The sequence below is a fragment of the Thunnus maccoyii genome, chromosome 10 (assembly GCF_910596095.1).
Source record: "Thunnus maccoyii chromosome 10, fThuMac1.1, whole genome shotgun sequence".
In the NCBI taxonomy this organism is placed as follows: Eukaryota; Metazoa; Chordata; class Actinopteri; order Scombriformes; family Scombridae; genus Thunnus; species Thunnus maccoyii.
The window spans coordinates 12893302-12916469 of record NC_056542.1 but is presented as its reverse complement, the minus strand read 5'-3'; the positions used below and the strand labels follow the sequence as shown (position 1 = coordinate 12916469).

The 23168-nt window shown below is 43.7% G+C and overlaps 1 protein-coding gene across 1 annotated transcript; it reads left to right on the top strand.

The window, feature by feature from the left end:
• Positions 1 to 56: 56 nt before the first annotated feature.
• On the top strand, positions 57 to 23011 carry megf8 (multiple EGF-like-domains 8). The gene is made up of 44 exons (XM_042424087.1): positions 57 to 546; positions 1278 to 1467; positions 1622 to 1785; positions 1873 to 2082; positions 2226 to 2406; positions 2750 to 2838; positions 3018 to 3231; positions 3343 to 3526; positions 3938 to 4083; positions 4182 to 4292; positions 4407 to 4558; positions 4720 to 4821; positions 4999 to 5146; positions 5526 to 5689; positions 6101 to 6304; positions 6524 to 6721; positions 8008 to 8268; positions 8370 to 8488; positions 8601 to 8732; positions 9006 to 9119; positions 9301 to 9384; positions 9985 to 10224; positions 10356 to 10540; positions 10740 to 10953; positions 11191 to 11431; positions 11560 to 11692; positions 12795 to 13045; positions 13214 to 13324; positions 13440 to 13558; positions 13707 to 13944; positions 14039 to 14210; positions 14463 to 14626; positions 14759 to 14894; positions 14986 to 15217; positions 15336 to 15462; positions 15560 to 15770; positions 16164 to 16378; positions 16466 to 16661; positions 16772 to 16940; positions 17106 to 17298; positions 17385 to 17555; positions 17695 to 17825; positions 19172 to 19304; positions 19758 to 23011. Exons 1-44 carry the CDS (start codon positions 523 to 525, stop codon positions 21249 to 21251), a joined length of 8667 nt encoding a protein of 2888 aa, XP_042280021.1. The 5' UTR covers positions 57 to 522; the 3' UTR covers positions 21252 to 23011.
• The last annotated feature ends 157 nt before the right edge of the window (positions 23012 to 23168 follow it).

The following is a 23168-nucleotide window of genomic DNA, read 5'->3' as shown; positions in this document are numbered from 1 at the left end:
CCAGATGTTAAACGTTGTTTCCCTGCTCCACTAGATGGCAGTGGTGGGTCGTAACTCGCAGTGCTGTCTGTCTTTTGTGTTGGCAACCACCGGTTACTGCCGCTAGCTGCCATAAACACCAAAACAACGGGCATCTGTTTGTAAGATAGACCGCAGAAATCGCGTCGATGCTGTTAAAGGGCTTCGTTATTTAGCTGGCAGGCCTTTCCTACTATGTAGTAACCGAGTTTTAGAAACATAACTTAATCCGTAATTAATACTACGTAGTGATGAATTACTCTCCGGAATCACTTTATCCTGACAGATTTTGCAGTCACTGACGATTGCGCATCTGGATTTGACTGAGCTTGCTAATGGTAAAGCTAACAAGCTAGCATTAGCCAGTGGTTGCCCTCTGCAGTGATTCCGAATCACTAGCTACCAGCTAATTTAGCTTGTTGTCAGTCTTGAGTAGTCACCGACGACAATTTAGCTCATGTGGTAGCTAGCGATAAAAAAGGGTCGCTGAAAATGTAAATTACCATGGGGCCAAAGAGACGGGAACTGGTAAGTGTGATAATGCAGAAGTGCAGACGAGCCAGCTAACGGTATTCCGTTAGCTAGTTTAGCTTAGCAGCCTTTTACATTAGCCTTGTTGTGATAGCCTGCGGAGATCCCCTTATTGCTGATACTAGATTGTTTATGCTGTAGCTAGTTGGATGTAAGACACGCAATAAATAAACACTATGTTGATCTATCTTATGCACGTATATACTTGTGTGAAAACCTTTTGTTTACGGTTTTGTTTGTGGGTTTAGTGCACTGGAAGTGAGCTACTGTAACGGTATGTAGGGCTAGCGATTGCTAACTAGCTCCATCAGCCAGTATTTTTTTACAGGTTGCTTCCCGTTCTGGTTTTGCGTATCAACTATTGTAATTTGAGGCTGTTTATTTCGGCAGTGTGAATGGCGTAGCAGTTTACAGCAGTTCATGTTGACTGAGACTTGAATCTTGCAGTGAGATCGATTAGCTAAGAGACAAGATCATTATGTAAACAGTCGGTAGTGAAGTTGTTTATGGGACCACCATCTGCATGACTCTTTGATCTTCATTACAAATAATTCCATATATCCTGCTGGACTACTTCCTTTGTCTTGTGTGATAGATCTAGTGTTAGTTCACCTGAAGACTATATGATACTGCTGCATTCTTATTTATTTATTTATTTGTTGCATCTATGTGTCTGTTAGGACCCACATCCAAGTGATTCAATTTACTTTTTTTTCTCCATCATTCAGGCTGTGCCAGTGATGGCCTCACCCCTCCCCGTCTCCTTCATCCTGGTGGTTCTGCTCTTTGCTGAGTCACCTGTGTGCCATGCAGGGGACTGCAAGGGCCACAGGCAGGTGTTGAGGGGACCACCAGGCTACGTCACAGATGGACCAGGAAACTACTCTGTCAATGGGAACTGCGAGTGGCTAATCAAAGGTATTATGAACAAAGATAATGTCTTTTGTACAGGAAAACTGTTGATTATACAAGTTACCTTATAACCTTTAAATTGTTAGTTTCATAGCAGAAGTGAGTACAAGTTTAAAACTAATCACACTTCTTCATTTCCCAACTCTTTTATATCTTCCAGCTCCCAGCAACAGTCATCGCATTGTCTTGAATTTCACCTTCATGGACACAGAGTGTACTTATGATTACCTGTTTGTGTATGATGGAGACTCCTACCAGAGCCCTCTCTTAGCCAGTCTGAGTGGCAACACTCTGCCGCAGCCGATTGAGGCCAAGTCTGGCAAGGTAACCAATTAAGAAATGATGAGTGAAACTCTAGAGCATTCCAACTATGGTTATGTTTACTTTGTGTTCTTTTTCTTCTTGTTCCAGATGCTGCTTCATCTCTTTAGTGATGCTAATTACAACCTCCTGGGCTTCAATGCAACCTACACCTTCTCTTTGTGCCCTGGAGCCTGCGGTGGTCATGGCCGCTGTGATTCATCTACATCAAAGTGCCAGTGCCATCAGGGTTGGGGAGGAGCAGCTTGTACAACCCCTCTGTGTTCCCAGGCTTGCTCTGTGCACGGCCAGTGTGACAAGGTAAGAGTAAGGAAGGGGGATGGTTGAATGAACACACAAAACAAAGAGTCTTAAATGAAAGAGTCACTCATCTCGCAATGAATAAGTCTTGAGACGTCGATCATTGATCTTAAACTATTCTAACTCTCCATGTTTTGTCACAGAAAGGAGAGCGTTGTCTGTGTAACCCAGGCTTCCTGGGTCACAGCTGCCAGCTTGGTCTCCATGATGACAGCGGGGCGGGGCAATGGTGGCGTGTAAGCGAGGGAAACCCCTACACCCCTCCCAGGACAGGTTCTGCTGGCGTGTATCTGTCCTCCACCGGAGCCATGTACTTGTTTGGCGGTGAGAGTGACACACTTTGCTTTTCTACTGATGTTGTTGTAATATTTATTGAACAGACCCACCTTCCATCCAATTTTTGCAACACACTATTTGTAAGTTAATGGTCATTAAATCTTGTGCAGATTTATTAAATTCTTGTAACACTGATTATAACTTGAACAAACACCTGTTTTGGGGCTTAAATTTCAACAAACCTAAGAATGAATTTATTTGTTTTAACTGCTGTGCTTTATTTGACTTCTTGTCTTATGTGGGATCTGTTAGTGTTTTTGACAATTAATGACAACGGTCTTGATTATTATATTATTATTTATAATATTATTTATATTAATTTTTCCCCCAGGGTTTGACCTGAACAGAGCTCTTGGTGACTTGATCAAGTACAACTTCACATCCAACCAATGGGAAAGCAGGTCTTATGGTCACTCTCCTGTAAGTGGTTTGAGGACACACACACACACACACACACACACACACACACACAGAGTTTTTGCCCCTGATTTAATCTGATTACTGACCAACTGTGTCTATGTATTATAAGTATTCACAATATTTTTCATTCCCTTCCTTCCTTCTGTTTTACACTCTTTTCGACCTTCCTATGTTGTTAGGTGGCTCGTCATTCCCACACAGCTGTAGAGTGGATGGGTAACATGGTTATCTTTGGCGGAGAGCTAGCCAACGGCTCATTGGCCAGTGATGTCTGGATGTACCGGCCACTGCAGGATGACTGGCAGCAGCATGGCTTTTCATATTCACGTGGTGCTCCTAAGCTGGCCAATCACGCCGCAGCTGTAGTAGACAGTTACCTCTATGTATTTGGTGGTGGGTTTCACATTATATTTTTACCTTACAGTCTGTGTTTGGATTGGCATACTTGAGCATTAAATTATTGTCTACGCAGCATCTTACCTTTTCTCCCGCTTTATTTCCCAGGTCGCACTGAAGAGGATATGTTTTCCTCCTCTCTATTTCGTTTTGGTCTGCACGGCTCTGGACGGTGGGAGATTGTTCAGTCCACCGGTGGGAAGCCCCCGGCCACTGCTGGCCACTCCATGGTGTTCCACAGCCCTTCCAGGACGCTGCTGGTCTACGGAGGCCACAGGCCTACCACTGCCAGGTACACACCCTCTCCTACATGAGCACACTGGATACAATAATACACTCACAGCCGGTAAGAACAGGGTGAGAAGATGAGGGCTTTGACATATATCCAAATTTGATACACTTTTATATCTGGTCAGTTGGTGTGTTTGGAGGACTGCAGATGTGACATTTCTGTGTGTTCCTGTATACACAGAGTGAAATGTAAACTTTTTGTCCCATCTGATTAGATCAGATAAAAGTCAAGCGATTCCTGTAGGCAAACTTGATAATTTAAGCAATCCAGAAAAGGATAAAGATAAGAATAGCAGAGGTAGAAATTATTTTAAATAATAAAAGAAGTAGTCATCAATAGAGTATTTTGACTCTAACAAGTAAAAATACATACATTGTCTTTATTGATACTAACCACTGTCTATTTTTCCAGGTTTAGTGTGAGGGTGAACAACACTGACGTTTTCCATGTGGACAGACGGTTTTGGACATCTTTCCGTTCCCGTTTCCCAGCAACAGGCCCCAGAGAGAGAGCCTTCCACTCAGCCACCGTCATTGGAAATTACATGGTGGTCTATGGTGAGCATAGTGATCGAGGAAACCAGCAGACAAAATCCATTCTATTCAGTGCTCTCCAGTTTACATTTATCTCTTTTCTTCCTGCCTTTTTCTCCCAGGAGGGAATGTACATATTCACTACCAAGAGGAGAAGTGCTATGATGAGGAGATCTTCTTTTACCATTTGGGCTGTCATCAGTGGGTGTCTGCTGGGGAGAGATGGTCACTCAGTGAGTTCCTACAGAGTGCATCTTCTGTCACAACTCTCACACAGCCCAGTTTTCATCTGTAATTACTTTCTTGTTACTTGCACAGTGCCTACAAAACTTTCATTTCTTTCTAAGATGGGGATGCTGTGAGGGGGCGATACTCACATGTTGCTGCTGTGATGGAGGGACGAGTGCTGCTGGTTGCTGGGGGTTACAGTGGCGTTGCCCGTGGAGACCTGGTGGCTTACAAAGTTCCTCTGTTTGTCAGTAGTGATCAAGGAGATAGGGTGAGTGAAAGTGTCATAAAACAGGAATTCATATCATTGGCAAATTTACATATGCTGCGTGAAAACCATCTGTGGGAGAAAGAATGAGAAATTGTGTTATATGAGCAACTAGGGAGAACTAAATTGTTTTTTGTGTGTGTGTGTGTGTGTTGCTTTGCCAGGATGCTTTTTGTGCTGAGGCACTAGACGAAAGTATGTGCCTGAAGAACCCCGCGTGCAGCTGGTGTGAAGGCCGATGCAGAGAATATGAGCCCACTAACCCGGTAAGATTTCCCCTAGCACAACCTCTGTCTTTCATAATCCATTCAAGTTTATAGTAGAAATATATTATTCTTATACCCATTCCCACATCATCGGACACAAAACATTTTTCCCACTTTGATGTTTTTGGTCGGATGTCTGTCTGTTGTAATTGATTATCCCTGTTTTTTTGTTCACAGTGCGGCAGTACTGGTTGCCTGGGCCTGGCACGCTTTCTGTCTGACTGCCAGTCCTGTCTGGTGTTCAGTGGCACTCCAGCCTCTCTGGCCCGTGCCCCTGGTGAATTTGGCTGGTGTGTTCAGAATGAGTCCTGCCTGCCAGTGTCAGGTGAGACCCAGGGAGGGAGGAAGGAGGGCAGAAGAGAAGGGCTGAGTCTCAGACTAAAAGAAAAGATGTTGGGAGTTGACATGGGAGGGACTAGACTCATGTTGGGTGCGTGTCAGAGATGAAACACAGTGACTTGACTATACCCAGCTGAGATTGGACAGGCTACTCAGACCATGATCTGACTTGCCTGTTCAATCACATACTTCCTGTGGTGCAGTGAAATCAAGTTGTTTCACTCCATTTGGACACACGTCAAACAAGAGTCGCTCATCACACTCGTTTCAGTACAGTAGTACACTTTAGGAAGCTGCTGTATTATGAGATTTTAAGAGGTCAGATGTGTTCCTTGTGTGCTGACCTCTCCCTCTCGGTCTCACAGAGCAAAGTGCGTGCCGTGTGGACCAGATCTCAGGGGCGTACGGCTGGTGGGGGGAGCGTACCCTTTTCCTAACCTCCCTCCACTCCTGTCGCACCGAGAACTATGTCCCGGGACTGCACCTGCTCACCTTCCAGCACCCCCGCAACGACTCCCAGCCTGACAAGGTACGGAGTCCAAATCTCAAGTGGTTACTGTACTAGTTGTGGTTGTAACTCCTTCCCTCTCTGCTTATACTTATCCCTCCTTCCTTCCTCCAAAATTGCTTTGACACTTTAACTCCACTGCAGGTCTCCAACCCGCATATTATGAATTTTATGATTGTTTCTCCTTTAATGTACTTTTCTTATTTGTGCTCCTGGCTTTTTATCCTCTTGACTCCAATGCTCACTTTTCTTTTCTTTTTTCTTTTTTCTTTTTCTCTGTCTGTTTTGCAATGCGCTCATAGAGAGGATTCCTTTTTTTTTAAGTAGTTTGTCAAACTTGTGGAGCAGTTTGTAGAGAATAGTGCTTCTGTTGATGTGTTTCCACTTCCATCCACCCTCCACTATCCTCCACCCTCCTCACCCCTTCGCCAGGTGTCAATCCTCCGCAGCACCACCATCATCCTTAGCCCCACCACAGAAATGGACGTAGCCCTACAGTTCAGGGGCTTCATCCACCCATTGTGGGGGGCCCCTCCACCTGCACCCCCTCCCACTGAGACTGTCTCCATGTGGGCTCGCATCCAGAGGCTCCACTTTGAGGCTCGAATGGCATCAGGGCCAAACTCCAGCCAACTGGTGAGGAAAAACTGCATCTTAACACTTTTTTTTTTTTAAACAAATTGCTCATCTGGAATTGGGCGGGGCTGAAAGGATTTGTTGTACTAGACTAATTTCGTTTTCACCTCACACAATTTAGTGTTTAGCACTTATTTATTGCCATTTTTACTTAACTGTTCCCCACTTTTTTTTTGTCTCTAATTCTCATCATGCATCTTTAACCTGTTGGCTGAGCAGGAAGTAGTGGGTCGTTGGGCAGCGCAGCAGGAGAAAGAGTCAAAGCTGCTTACTCGCACAGATGGGAGTAGACTGTTCTCTAACCTGACCAGGGGCAACCATTACCTCGTTCAAGCTGAGGGATACCTTAACAACTCAGGTTCAGGACAGACCAGTGAGATGGCCCTGACCTGGAACAGAACACTGCCTGGAGGGAGTGTGAGTCCTGGTTTATTCTACATTAGTAGTGAAAGTTAAAAGAATTAAAAGTTTGTTGTCTGTCAAGTGCAAAAGCACTTGTCAGTAGAGCAATAAGTGCATGTGATGTATGTGCATTTTTTTTTACATGTATTTAAAATAATATGATCTGTTAAGTGTATAGTGGGTCATTCTGGAGAAAGACCCAAACAAATACAACCCTCCCTTCATCCTCCTTCAGAAGCTCCACCCCCCCAAATTCATGGACATGCATTGCCAAGGCAACAACCAAAAGAGAAATATGGAGGAATCCAGAGCAATGCGTCAGTTGTAGAGTCACTTCTGTTCCTCTCACACATTACCATGAGCAGAACAAAATTTTTGTCTTATGTGAACACAACAGTCCATCCACACTCTGCAGCCTCCCCACTTCTCACTCAACCTGTATACAGCGTCTCTGTCCACATAACCAATTGTCTGTCAGCTGCAGCTGCTGGGGAGCTGCGAGGACAGCAGCCGGACAAACTGCCTTCACCAGGCTGACTGACAGCAGAAATTTGACCACTGCATGTCAGCCCCACGGGAAAAAATCGACAGTGTTTGCATTTATTGATTTATTGATGCAGTTAATAAGTTCAACACATATACAGTGGGATATTTGTGTGATTTAAACAGCTGCCTGCTCAGATTATGCTTCACTAAACACCATAGAAACAGACTTGTAGCGTAAAAAAATGTGGGGGGTCTCCATGAGACTGTCTCAGATTCAGTGTGGATTGATACAGTTAATAAAATTATTACAATTATAAATGGAAGCGTATCTGTTGTGTGAGAAAACACTTTCACAACCTCTCTCTCTCTCCAGTTTGCCAGCCCTCCCCCTCCATTCAACAGGTGCTGGAGACGGGAGACTGTCAAGTTCTCACACAGACAGCTGCTCTGATGACTTCCCCCTGTCCTGTGCACAAGCACAATTGTCCCCTGTTGCTGATATGCTGGAGTAGTGTTGTGTGGCTCAGTGCGAGCCACTTTGTTGGTTTCCCATTTACAGAGCCAGGGCTGTGTATGAACACCGGATTTTTTTTCAGCGCACACAAAGAACAGACAGCTAGACTGTGAAGAGATAGATATTCGCTGAATTTGACAAAAAGTGTCTTGAACAATATTTCTCCAGAATCTCTCACTCTACCTTTAACACTTAAAATCCCACAAAATAAGATATGTCACACAATGAGTTGTCTTCAGTAAAACTAAAGCTTAACTCTAACCTCATGCCCTCTTTCCCCCCTAACTTACTTTTCCTCTAGGAGATCTCCTTCCTGTTCTTAGAGCCGTACCGCTCAGGTACCTGCTCAGGGTACATGTCCTGTTTGGCCTGTCTATCCGACCAGTCTTGCGGTTGGTGTCCGACTTTGTCCCGCTGCCTGCTGCGGGACAGCCCTGACCTCGAGCTCTGCCCTGAGGGAGAGAAGGGAGAAGGAAAGGGAGAAGCACAGCGCCATCTGCTGCTGGCACCCCAGCACTGCACCTTGTGTGAAGAGTACAGAGACTGCTCCGCTTGTACTCAGGTACATCACAGATAACGCTGAGTATTAACATATGGTGTCATAATGCTGCTAATATTATAAAGCTTAATACATAGTCATGCAAAGCTGACTTTGGCCTGCAGGACCCTTATTGCGAGTGGCAAATAAACTCCAGCAAGAAAGGCGACTACCAGTGCAGTCGACGAGGAAGACTAGACGGATCCATACGTGATCCAAGGGGGTGTCCTAAAGTCTGCAACCAGTGAGTTGAATAACTATTTTTAATACAAGTAATAACAGACCATACAACAAGATTTAAACAGAGCCTACAACTCACCCTTATTGCCCCCCTTTTTTTCTTCATCTCTTCAAAGGAGGAAGACTTGTGGTGAGTGCCTTTCTAACTCCAGCCAGTGTGCATGGTGTGAGTCAGCCCAGGCCTGCTTCTATTTTGCTGCCTACCTGACAAAATACCCCTATGGAGAGTGCAGGGACTGGTACGACAGGTAAAATAAGGACATTTTTAAGACTTTTTTTGTTATATTTTTCAATGCACTTAACTATTTGCAATTGCACAGTTTCAGTTTCCTGCTTTCTTGTTTGTTTGGTGATTTAAGCATAAACATAGTACACTCACATTATTCAAAACAAGACAAAGTGCTGACAACATTTTTAAATGTAAGGGTTTGTTTGTGTAATTAAATATATTCTGTCTGTAAGTGAGTTAAAACCCACTTTAAAAATCTAATATTCTGATTCTTAATTCTTTTGCTCGTCAGTGTTCATTCGGTTCCCCAGTGTAAGCAATGTTCAGCTTTAAACACCTGCACAGACTGCCTGCGAACATTTCAGTGTGGCTGGTGTGGTGACTACAATAATCCCACAATTGGAAAGTAAGTATTGCAAACTTGTAACAGTACTTTGACAAATACACTGTAGAGAGAAAATACGTATAGTGCAATGCATTACTATTGCAGATAAATAAGTCTGTTGCAGAATTACTGAATGTTAAACATCATTGTTTTTGTTGGAATTTTCTTGTATTTCTTCAATGTTTTCCACTCATTTTTCCAGATGTCTGAGGGGAGACTGGGCTGGAATGGATGACCCCTCGGTGTATAACTGCAGTGTGGCTGTGGCTGAAGCTCGAGCAGCAAAGTAAGATACCTCTTATTGCACCGTCACCACAAATGCAGAAAGCTTTCTGTAAGCAGATGACATTTTCTTACAAGACAAGTATTTTTGTTTTTTGGGTAATGTTATATTTTAAATAATGTGGGTGAAGTGTTTCCCACATAATTTATGTGTGGTAGTTTAGTTCTTGGAGTGGAGGAGGTTCTTAACTTCAAGTTGTACAACGCATTTATAAATTTGAGTATAACAGTGTAAGCCAGAGCGCACCATTGGGATAATGTCCTCCTTAAAACATAGAATGTCCTGTTAGTACAACCTTCCTGTGCCCAGCTGTCCATAAAATCAAGGCAAAGTCAAAAATGTTACCAGGTGGCTGGGTTTTACACTTTACAAGCTGTATCAACATTTATTTTGTCAGTGAGCCATTCTCCAAAAGGAACCATTAGGTGTTACCTTGTAAACATGCATTGCAAGCTGGACTGTGTGTTGTAGCTAGATAGCAGTGGAATACTGAAGTAGCCTTAATAGGAAAACAGTACATTCAGGATGATGATTCAGGATCAGATGAACAGATGGATATGTGTACTTCTGCAACGTTCACTTTCTCCTTGTCCTGCTCTTCAGCCCTGAGCCCCAGACCTCGGCCCCACCGCGACCCCTGGAAATGGAGATGGAGCTGGAGCACCTGGATGACGAAGAGCAAGATGCAATCTGGTCCTACCCTGCCTGCCCTGATGTAGAGGAATGTAGGTTGGGTCTCCACAACTGTCACCCCTTTGCCACCTGCATCAACACCCCCACCTCCTATGAGTGCCACTGTGAGAGAGGCTACACAGGGGATGGCACTTTGCACTGCAACCAGACGTAAGAGTGGTCATTTAAAATGTGTTCTTCTTCATCTCACTGTTTTTCACAATCTTACCTGCCTGGATTGATGATGTGAATCTAGGAGAAAGAACTGAAAAAAAACCCAACTTAATTTCCTCCTCCCACAGGTGCTACAATGAGTGTCGTGAGGGTCAATGTAGTGGCAGTCCACGGTTTGAGTGTGAATGTTCCCTGGGTTGGACATCTGACCCTGCCACTCTGGTTTTGAGTGGTGTTGAATGTGATGTGGACTGTGGCTGCAACTTTCATTCCACCTGTATTACTGCACCAGGGATCTGTGATGAATGCCAAGGTGAGACTTTAATAGGTGGCTTATTTGAATAGCTTGTTGTCAGTCATCTTTTGTTTTTAACTCATACTGAACCAGGCCAACATAACCAGCCTCTTTACAGCCTTATTGGGAGATTTTAAATTTAAATTGTATTCACAGTTCATAAAACTCAAACTGCACTGATTGAAATATCCTCTAACACTCTTGCTCTGTCTTTCAGACTGGACAACAGGGCCCCACTGTGAGCACTGCCGTCCCGGTAGCTTTGGTTCAGCTCTCGCTGGTGGCGGCGGCTGTGTGCAGTGTGAATGTAATGGCCATGGCGACCCTCTCCGAGGCTACTGCCACAACCAGACAGGCCAGTGCTACTGCACACATAACACTCAGGGACAACACTGTGAGTCCTGCCTCCCTGGTTACTATGGAGACCCCAGGTAAGGAGATCTTCCTCATATACCATGACTGTAATGCACGCTTTTCAGTTATTTTCTGTTTCTGCACTGATATAAAACAGTGTTGAATAAACGAGTGGAGATTATAATGTAATGTTGAAAAATGCAAACATTGTGGAAAAATATTTCAGTGAATTTTTTAAATACTTTCTCATTCTTTCATCACGATCTAAATTACTTTTATCATGGTATAGCCTAACACCTCACTCTCTCCAATAGGAACAATGGCACATGTTACCGCCAGTGCCAGGGTCGTTCTGTGCTGTTGTCTTCCACCTCCTCCTCTGCCATTCCTCTCTCCTCTTCCCTGGGATGGAGAAGTGGCACAGAGGGGAAAGGAGGACTTTCTCATTGCTTGTGGGTCCTGTCTGTGACTGAGAACCTGGCACCCTGTCTACCCAGACAGCTTTGTCCCCCTGTAGCCCTCACTCTACACCCAGACTCCCATACACATTGTAAAGTGAGTACAAACACAACCTGATCATGCACACAAGCACATATGCAAATTAATACGTTAGCTGTGCCACGGCATAAAAAATGGTTGATATTTCAGTAACTGGTCTCCCTTACATCTCTTTTGTTTTGTAGAGCTCCTATGTCTATGTGTTTGATGGCCTTCCCCGTTTTCTGGGCAATGGAGTCGTGCATTCAGATCACAACCTGATTGGAGCATTTTGTGGCACCACAAGGACTCAGCCTATCACAGTTGAGGCCACTTCAGGTATCTCTCCATGAATTAATTCACAAAAACATTTTGTCAGGAGAAATCCACTTTGAGATAAAACTTAGTCTGTTACAGTCTCACTTAACAAACTTGAGCCAGTTAAGTAGTAATTGTGGGATAACTGTTAACTAAATTAACAGATCATGTAAACTCAGGGCATACAGGAAGTCATTGTAAACCATGGAAGCTTGTTATTTAAACTCTTGTGGGGCTTTTCCATGGGCACTTTGGGAGCGCAGAGTCAAACCATGCCATGTTGATTTGCATTCCCTTACCAGTGTAAATGCGCCAAGTTGTGCCGAGTCGTGCTTGAGATGGACCATCTCCGGAGTCGAGTCAAAGTGCGCCCGACCCACCTCCAAGGGGGTTGCAGTGACGTCTCGCTGGCAGGGCTGACTGTGGCCAACCCGAGACGACCCCCTTTCTCCCCCTCAAACAAGCGCGTGTTGCAAGACTCAATTCTCAACTGTCAGACTTAATGCCTGTACTGGAGACCAGAGAGAAAGACGTTTTTAAAATTCTCTGTGTGTTCACCTTTCAGTACTTTGGTAGTTTAGTTTCTCTACTGCATCCCTGTTTGTATTTTCAGATATCTGCTTTATTTTACTGTTTCCTGCTCGCATTCAGTGGTCTAGGAGTCCTGTTAAGTTACTGCTGATGGAAACCCAACGTTTCCTGCTTTTGCTGCTTCATATGAAAAGCTTTTAAATAACAACATAACTTTTATTGTCAAGAATTTATAGGAAATGAAATGTGTTTATCCACCGTTTTACAGCCCTTCCTTTGACCACTAGTCACCGCGCGGCGTACTTCCTGGGCGCTTGAGTAAACAGCGCTAAAGAGGGTGCTGCTTTTAAACATCATCGCCTCAAGACAAGCATGTCATCAGTTAAAAAGACACCTTCAAGCGAATAGCCCTGTTATAATGGAGATGTAAATCCCTCCCATGCTGGGCTGACACGCCGAGTCAAACCGAGTCAAGCCAAGCCAGTACATGTGTATGGAAAAGGGCTATTAACCTATTCTGGTTATTTGCAGTAACCAAGTTGTAGAGGGTGCGTAAACTGACACACTGTTGTATTTTTTCCTTTACCACCAGGTGTGATCTCAGTCTACTTTGAGGCCAACGTGTCTTCAAACAAACCTCAAGGCTTCAATGCATCTTTCTGGGTGCGGCGGTGTCACCAGAGCTCCGATGAGGGTGAAGAAGGGTCACCTGTATGTCCAGGTGGAGCCCTTTGCCAAGGGGGGCTCTGCCAGTGCCCTCAGGGATACGGAGGACCCCACTGCGACCGGCCCATGTGTCCTCAGGATTGTGGAATAGCAGAGGGAAGAGGAACTTGTAATATAGTAAGAAGGGTGGCAATTCATATCGAAAAGTTTACATTTTGGTTTTATTTTGCATCTTTGGTCACAACTATTAAAGTAATTAAGGTTTAAAACTCAAGGATTTTGAAATATAAAAAAATGAGAAAACATTTTTGTCAGTTGCTAATCAACATATTTTGGTTGTCTCAGTCTCTTGGAGTGTGCGTGTGCTCAGACAGCTGGGCTGGCTCAGACTGCTCTGTTCCTCGGGACTCCAACAGCCTGGTCTGGGAAACACTGCTGGACACACAACTGACTGTGGTAGGGGCAGAACATAGCTACACAAATACAAAAAACACTCTAACATGTGCGCAATTCATTAATTTCACACCCCAGCACACACTATCACACATTTATAAACATTCTTGCTCCACAGAACCAGGCCCACAGGTTCCTCCATAGGATGGGCCACTCCCTGGTGTCTGGACCTCAGGGCAACCTCTGGATGTATGGAGGACTCTCTCTGTCAGAGGGCATTCTTGGAAATATCTACAGGTAGGAGTAACCCAAGAGTGTAAATGTTAATGCCAAAGCCTTTTCACGTTATGAAACTTTATAGGTGTTATCATATTATATTTATACTGTATCATGTAATTAACTGTCTATATGTGTATAATAACACATTTTCCCCATGTTGGTTCAGATATTCTGTGTCAGAGCACCGTTGGACGCAAATGTTGACAAGTTCTGTAGAAGAGGGCTCTACTCCCAGCCCTCGTTATCACCACGCCTCTGCACTGCTGAGCAGTCATGACTCTGGCTCTGGCAGCCATGGAGCCAGTCACAACTTCATGCTGGTGGTGGGCGGCGTCACTCAAAACGGTGTTGCCATGGATACCTGGAGTCTCAATCTCAGCAGTTTAGTTTGGAGAGAACACAAGGTTAACATTAGACTTATTGTGGAAAAATAAAATATCTGCAAAATCTGAAGTTATTTTACATCTAACAAATTTCTTTTTCTTCTACCTCTGACAGAGCACAGTGCTGCCCCCATTGGCCGGTCATACTTTAACTGTACGTCGAGACTCCTCTGTGCTGTTGATAGGAGGTTACTCCCCAGAGAATGGCTTCAACCACCATCTGCTGGAGTTCAGCCCTCATACTGGAAACTGGACCATTGCCCCCCACATTGGCACGCCACCTACAGGTATTTGAGGCCTTGTGTTTATCAAGGCTTGTAACAATTTTTACTCAGTGACTTAATGACTGATGCACGTCATACAAAAATACAACAGTAGTTCTTCTACTTGTCTATCCTACAGAGAAAGTCAGTATTACATTTTGAAAATGTGAAAAATAGACAGCAAAAAAATAAACAGCCGTTATGTCTCCTCTCGGCACGTTCTGTGAGGGGGTTTTTGTATTGAAACCTATTTTGTCTTATGTGTTCTTGTCTCAGGTTTATATGGCCACTCAGCAGTCTACCATGAGCAGACTGATGCCATCTATGTCTTTGGAGGCTACCGTTTTCATGTGGAGACTGTGGAGCCCTCAGGAGAGCTTTACAGTCTGTACTACCCGAACCTCACCTGGTCTCTGTTGGTCCCCTCACAGGGCAATAAGGTAAGAAGCTGACTTCATCTAGGCTCTATCACCCTCTCAAAGGTCAGTAAATTAGACAAGCCAAGCATTCTGTCAGTCCACTGCATAGAGATAACTTATCTGCTTCTGCTGTATCTTCTCTTTGCTGTGCAGCCCCTGTCACGTTTCTTCCACGCTGCAGCCCTGATGAAAGACACCATGGTCATCGTGGGGGGGAGGACAGAAGCAGAAGACTATAGTAACTCTGTGTCTCTGTACCAGATCAACTGTAACACTTGGATACAACCAGGTGGCTGTCTTGATGTCTCTCTGCAGCTTCAATTATCATCAAATTATAAACGACCACACCATAACATTACCGCTTTCGTCTCTTCTCTCAGGCTCAGCCATAGGAGATCCAGTTAATCGTTCAGTATCTCTTGCCATGACGAGCTGGGGCGGCCGTCTCTTCCTGTCAGGAGGCTTCAATGGGGTCACGCTGGGACGACTTCTAACCCTAACTGTGCCCTCTGACCCCTGTGCACTGCTGCCCACTCCGGAGGCCTGCAACACCACCACAGGCAGCTGCATTTGGTGTAGAGGAACCTGTACTTCTTCTGATACTGCTGAGAGGTAATGCATTTGACTGAAAGCAACTCTGTAAATAAGTGCATTGTTTTTAAGCTTGGGGTTATGTGCAGCTACTAATACATCACACCATCCACTCAATTCTCTCCTACCCCTCCATCAGAGTGGGCTGTTCCACTGGTCAGTCTCCCTGTTCCCCGACCCCTCGTCAGCCAGACCAGTGCCGCAGACTTAAGACCTGCAGCGAATGCCTCGCCAGACACCCCAAGACATTCTCCAGTCCAACACAGGTAACATATAACACCCCAACTCAACCACCCTCACTAACTAAAAGAGAGATGGATCCTATCTGTTAACTGAAATATTTTCTTGATTTTAAATTTTCAGCCCGCTCTACAGTGTAAGTGGTGCACAAACTGTCCAGAGGGGGCCTGTATCAGCAGCTCTGTTAGCTGCACATCTGAACATGACTGTCGGATTAACCAGCGAGAGATCTTCCTGTCCAGCAACTGCACCGAAACCAGCTGTGAGGCTTCCGACTGCCCCAAGTGCACAGCTTCTGGAAAATGCATGTGGACTCGCCAATTCAAACGCACAGGTATGAAGAGATTTAAAGAAATTATGAATTTTAATACAAATTACTAAATGCTTTTTCTAATTTTCAGTTTGTAGTTGAAAATAGATAAGAATAAAAACATTAAAAACACTAGTAATTGTTATTCAGTAATTATGATCACCACACCTAGTAGCATGTGGATGAATTATGATCTTATCTACATGCCCTTCCAGCCACTGAGATGAAAAGGGCTGTTTCTGATACTTCCACAAAGATATAAAAAATGTGTGTGTTGTTTTTGACTGCAAAAAGGATGACTGAATGTGATTTCAGTGATACTTTAACATTTCAGCTGAGTTTTGGTAATCAAGGCTTATTTTTTCTCCTGAAGTGTTCCAATAGGCCAAAAAACTGACTTTGTTGTCATTTCTCCAGGCGAGACAAGGCGCATCCTGAGCGTGAACCCCACCTATGACTGGACATGTTTCAGCTATGCCCTGCTCAACGTCTCACCCATGCAGGTGGAGTCATCTCCCCCTCTGCCATGCCCTCCTCCCTGCCACACTCTCCATAACTGCAGCCTCTGTCTGGGGTCCAGAGGCTCTGACGGGGGCTGGCAGCACTGTGTGTGGAGCATGGCTCTGCAGCAGGTAAGATTGCACTGCTTGAGTATTCATGTGTGTGATTTTAATAAAAGCATGTTCATATACCAATAACCTCTCTCCCCATTTCTGTAGTGCATGAGTCCATCTTTTGTGCCCCTGCGATGTGAAGCGGGTCAGTGTGGTCGTCTGCTCTCTGGGGGGGACTCCTGCTCTCCCCAGTGCTCACAGCTCACCCAATGCTCCCAGTGTATTGCCAGACCTCAGTGTGGCTGGTGTGCTACACGCGGGGGCAATGGGGCTGGACGATGCCTGCAAGGAGGACTTGATGGTGAGAAATATCTTCGCTCAAAGGAGCTGAGGATGGTAGAGTGTAACCAGTTCAATGCTACATTATTCTGATCCCTGTTTTGCTCACGTCTCTCCACTCTCTTCTTCCAGGTGTGAGTGAGGGCGTTTGCCCCCTGAGAAACAGCAGCTGGTCTTTCCTTCACTGTCCAGAAGAGGACGAGTGTGCAAATGGCCATCACCACTGCAACAGCACCCAGGACTGCCATGACCTACCCCAGGGATACCACTGCACCTGCAAACAGGGTTATATACTCAGCAGGTGAGGTCACTCGTCACTGGTCAGCTCCTTTGAAAGATTTTATCAGTATTTCCATTCAGCATTCGTACTGCAGGCTCTGAATACATCAGGACAGTTAAAAGATACTGTATTTATTATCACAATACAGATTTTACCCAAGTTTCTTTTGTTTTTCCTTTTGTTTAGTGTTTCCGGTCAGTGTGAGCCAGTTTGCGCACAGGGCTGTGTGAACGGGACATGTGTGTCACCAGGAGTTTGCCAGTGTCACTTTGGCTTTGTGGGGGATAATTGCTCCTCTCAGTGCAGCTGCAACAAACACAGCAACTGTGCTGGTGTAAACAAACCAGATGTTTGCCTTGAGTGCCACAATAACACCATAGTAAGTGCTCATATCACAACGCGTGCACATACTGTAAACACAGTCACATTCTTAGGTTAATGATTTCTCCTTTCCCCCGATTCCAGGGTAAGCACTGTGAGAAGTGTAAGCCTCTGTTTGTGGGCTCTGCCAAGGGAGGTGGAACTTGTCGTCCATGTCGGGAGTTTTGCAGGGGAAACAGTGCTGTGTGTCTATCCCGGGATGAACATAAGAAAGCCCTTGATAACCCACGGCTCTTCCCCCTCGACCCCAACAGCGTAAGTGTCTGCCATCCTCCTGATTCTATGTAAAAACAAGCACACTAGCAAATGTGCTTACTCATACGTCTTGGGCACTGTCATCTTTCTAACTCCTTATCAAGTTTCAGAAGTCCATATCTGTTTGTCCCTTTATCAGATTGAGAACTGGGTGTCAGAGGGTCCCACAGAAGAGAATGCCGTGTGTGTGAGTTGCCAAAACAACAGCGTGGGGGACAAATGCGAGAGTTGCCTCAGTGGCTACTTCCTACTGCAGGGGAAGTGTGAGAAGTGAGTGACCTTTGCTGCTCAGCAGTTAGTGGATTCAGTTGCTGACACCAACAATTTTAAACCTTAATGTGTTTTCTTAATATAGGCTGTTACATGCTGTAATAAGGCTTTTATGAATTTACAGTGTCACTGGAGTAATCCATTGCATCCATTCATGTATTCTTTATGAATTATTGTTGTGACATGAATGCAACAAAAAAGTTGCATTTATTTGTCTATCTTTAAACCATTGATAGTTAAGCACTTTCAACATATATTTGTATGCATTTTTTCCCATATATTTCTGTATTATTTCTACATATTTTCATATCTATCAAATTTTATCATTTGCACCAATATTGATTGTATGAACTCTAGAAAATTACAAAAAGAATGTTTCCATGTAGCTATATGTTATGTGTTCAATCAAATAATGTATAAATAATAAGATAAAAATCCCTTAATAGAATAGAAACTTTAAGCTATAATATGTAACTATTCTGCGTTAAAATGTCTAAAAACAACTAGACCTACAGTATGTTATATATTTTGTGTTGTATTTAGTTGTGTACTTACATTATCCAAATGTTTCAAGCAATTTTCAAACCCAGAGAAATCAGTAATTTTAATCAAGGTCTGTTTCACTTTGTCACCTGTCAATGGTGTCATACCCTCTCTACCAAAGAGTATACACCTGTAAGATAATACATCGGCGTTGTGGCTGTTTGCCACAATGGCATCTACCAACAAGTACACACATACAAGATAATAAATCTGCATTGTGGTTGTTTGACAGAAACTGTTATAAATTTACTTTATTCAGTTTTTAGCTACATTTTTATGATAAACTTTTTACATTTTGGTAGTTTTTTACTATATCTTTTAGCGGGATGAAGGATTTTAGTCATTGGACGTCTGGATCTTAAGTTATCAGAGAAAAAAGCTGAGTAAACGTTGGCAGCAGCTCGGCTACCAGCTCCTACTGGGCGTCCTGTGCCCACTGAACAGCCTCAGAAAAACACTGATCTTTAACATGAAACTGCTCTATTCAGTGTTTTTATCTGTTTTAATCACTAATCTGATTGTTTTGGAGAGGAGAAGCTTGTTGTTTAACAATGAAGACAAAAACTCCCATGATTCCATGCTACTTCACACCGTCATCACACTCTGTCTTTTGTTATTGTTTTGATTGAGAGAACCCTAGCAGCTGAAATTACATATTGTGCATTTAAGAAGTTGTATTTTTCTACTATTTATTTATTTTTATTATTATTATTATTTCTCTATTTTACTTTACCCTTTCAGTCTCACTACTGTGTTTAGATTTTCTCCTCTTTAGAGTTTGAATTTCCTCCTCTTAATTGCAGGTGTCAGTGTAATGGTCATGCAGACACATGCAATGAACATGATGGCACAGGTTGCCCGTGCCAAAACAACACAGAGACCTCCTCGTGTCTCAGCAGTCCTCAAAGTGACCGGAAAGACTGCTACAGGCAACAGGTATGTACATGCTGAAAGTTATTTTAAACTTTTCCGCATTAATAAAAGCTATATTTAAAATTGAAAAAGTTTTAAAGTAGGCAACCATATCAAGATGTGAATAGTGTTATTTTAAGTATGGATTATTTGTTTAAAAACCTGTATGGTGTTATTTTTCACACCAAAGTAGCCCTTTAAACCCTATTTTGTTTCATTTATTTATTTCATTCATTTACTTGTGGCTGGCCTGTGTACAGCCTAGTGGTCATTAGGAGTCATGGCAATATCCACAGATAACATTCTGTGCACATCATGCTTGGAAATGTAGGATCTGGGTGAAAACATGTTAATAAATGAACCCTTTTTTAAGAATATAGAGCTTTTTTGTGAAAATCAGTAATAATGAAAAATAATGCACCTTAACCATACCGCAGTATGGCTCATGTTTTTTTTTCTGTTTTAAATTTCATTAAGTGTGCAAAGTGCAAAGACTCCTTCAATGGCACACCGGTGAACGGGCGTCAGTGCTACCGTCAGTTCAACGTGGACACAGAATGCTGTTTTGACCCGACGTCCCAGACAAACTGCTTCCATGATCCCACCATCCGCAACCTGCCAAGGGGGCGCACTGTGTTCTTCGCTGCCCAGCCAAAGTTCACCAATGTGGACATTCGGGTCACAATTGATGTTACTTTCGGTGAGGTGGAAGTGTATGTGTCCAACTCTCATGACACCTTCATTGTGGATGTGGACCGGCAGACAGGGATTCACACCATCAAAATTGAGGAGGAATCAGTGACTCGGGGAACGGCAACTGGGACAGACAAGGATTCACCTCCTTCCCCTATGAAGGTCAACGCCTCGTCCGGTCTTGGGGGTCCCATGCTTTCCCACACCCCATTGCAGCTGCAAGCAAAACCCGCAGGAGCAGAGAGAGAAATTCGAGGGGAGCGCGCTGAAGGGCTCATCACCTACATTACTGTGTGGAAACCACAAACAGTGCTGATCGTCCATGGTGTTCGGGATCGTGTGGTCATCACCTTCCCTCACGAGGTGCACTCCCTGAAATCCAGCCGCTTCTACATCGCTCTGAGAGGTGTGGGGACCGGGCAGAGGCAGGGAGAATCCCAAGGCCTGCTGTTTCTGCGACAGGACCAAGCCCACATTGATCTTTTTGTCTTCTTCTCAGTTTTCTTTTCCTGCTTTTTCCTCTTCCTGTCCGTCTGTGTCCTCTTGTGGAAGGTTAAACAGTTCCTAGATTTCCGTCGGGAGCAGCGTCGCCACATCCAGGAGATGACCAAGATGGCGTCTCGGCCCTTTGCCAAACTCACCATATACTTGGAGCCAGAGGAGCCTCAGCTCATCTACCTGCCTTCATCTGGTGGAGGGGTGGGGGGCGGCACTGTATCTCTTGCTCATGCACGCACAAGCAAGTTAGGGGGAGTGGTGGTGGGCCAGAGGGGCAGGGCAGGAGCTGTCTCCTACAAACATGACCCAGGCTCCGGGCCCACAGCCCACCACCACCATCACCTCACCCTAGGTGGCGGGGGCAACAGTGGCCAGCACCTACCGCTGCACTACCTAAACACCCACCACTATGCCAGCACCACTGCTGGGACCCCGGCCTCACATAATCACCACCCATCCACATACAGCGGCTACCAGCACTTTTGCCGCTCTGACCCCTTCCTGTCTCAGCTCATGGGCTTTTCCTATTCCTCCTTTAAAGTAGGGCCCATCACCCTGGAGCCAACAGATGACGGCATGGCTGGGGTGGCCACTGTCCTCTTCCAGCTTCCTGGGGGTGTATTGGCTCCAAATCGTGCCTGTTTGGGCTCCGCACTGGTTACTTTGCGTCAGAACCTGCAAGAATACTGTGGCCACGGCAATGGAGGTGGGCACCCAGGGGCAGGTGCAGGGCGTAAGGGGCTGCTTGGGCATCAGCACCTGACCACTATGGCTATGTAGGGAAACAAAAAAGATATAAATGAAAGTAGACAGGAATAAAAAAAGAGATGGGATAAATCTGTAAAGTATTTGATATATAATAAATTAATTTTTTTGAAAGAAACATAGCCGCAAGGCAAAGATTAAGTCCAAAAGAAACAGTTATGTTAAGAGTCAGGTGTGAGCATTTTGAACAGAGTTGTACATACACTGTATAATGAATTATTAAGTGTCTTTTATTGTATTATGTATTGCTATACTGTATTTCAGTGCTTCACATGACCAAGCCGGCTGTCTTTAGAATGCACTACAACTGCTATACGTATCAACAAAACAATGTCACATCTTGTCTGTGATCACTAAAGAGGTATGAGCACGTTCAACAGTCAGTCTCATACAAAGGCTGAAGCTGAACTGTTGTTAAAATTCTTTTCATTGACCAACAGAGGTGTTGGACCTCTGCTCACTTTGGAACCAACATGTGCTTTATACCCCAAAAAGTGACAATCAAAATTGCCATTGAGAACAAGAGACTTATGCATAATGTGCAAGATTTTGATTGTCAGCGCAGGGAGAAAAAAAAAAGTCAAAGTTGCTTGTCAGATGGTTTTTATATCAGTCGATATGAGTGATTTATAATTGTAACTCAATATATGGCAGGCTTCTAAGCTACATGGTTATGTTAAACAGACTCTTGAGTATATTTTTGCATATTCATTCACCTGCTCTGTTACATTGTTGTTATTTGTTTTTCTGCTCATTTGCCTTCACTTCTTGCCTTGTCTGTGAGTCAACTGGCTTACACTTAATACTTGTGTTAATGGAAATGTGTGGTGCAGGTCCTGGAAGATGTTATAACAATAACATATGTTACATTTTTGTTTCTGTACAGTTTCTGTGAAAAAAAATGAAGGATAATGTTTTCAATCTTCAGTTCCTGACACTATAATAATGTAATTACACAACAGAACTCGTCCATTGAATGAAGAAATTATGTGTCCTTTTGCAACATGCAATTACATTTTCTTCATGTGAAATGTATGTTTGTTTGGCTAGTTTTGCTGGACTGCTTTCTTCAGGCAACTTGTCTGCTTAGATGATTGTATTAACCAATCATAGATACAGTTTGATTAAAAAAAATAATGATTGGACACGGCAAAAAAAAAAAATTGCAATATATGGAAAATATTACTACAATGAAATTACAATGATAATGGAAATAGTTTCATTAGAACGTTCTCCTGGTGAGAGACTTTGGGAAGATTTGACAGCATTTTAATGGCAAAGAGACTGAATTACATGTTCATTGGTGGGTGTTGATGTTGGTATGTTTTTGTTTTCTCTTTTCCTTTTTGCACTGCATGGAGGCAATGAGCCCCATTATTCATGTGAAACACTAAAAGGCAATGCCGTCCAGCCTCAGTGGACGGATGGCACACAGTGTGATGGAGGAACTCAGAATGGTGCTACTGGATTTCTATCAAATGAAAAAGATTTTCTCATTAACTGAGTACTCAGCATATTTAAGCAAACTAAAGCTCAATTAAATACTGTCACTATTTATAGCAGCCCCCCCCCCTACACACAAATAAGCATTAATACTGTTTTATTTTGGTTTTTTGTCTTGTATCTGTTTGTTGTTTTTTTTTTTAAACATACTTTATTTTTGTACATAACTTTTGTTGTGTTTTGTTTTTTGTTTTCAAAGAAGGGAACAGTGTTGTACAGAAGATTGCGTTAAAGAGTCAGATAAAATAAAGTCTGTGGAACATAACTGTCAATTTTTGTGTTGATGAGAAATCATGTGCAACTAAATTCACTGATGAGAGAAATCTATGACTATTAGTTGATTAAAGAAGACATCGCTAAATTGAAGGAAAATGTTCACAACTAACCAACTATAAGCTTTACCAAAAAGGAAAGTTTTAAGCCTACTCT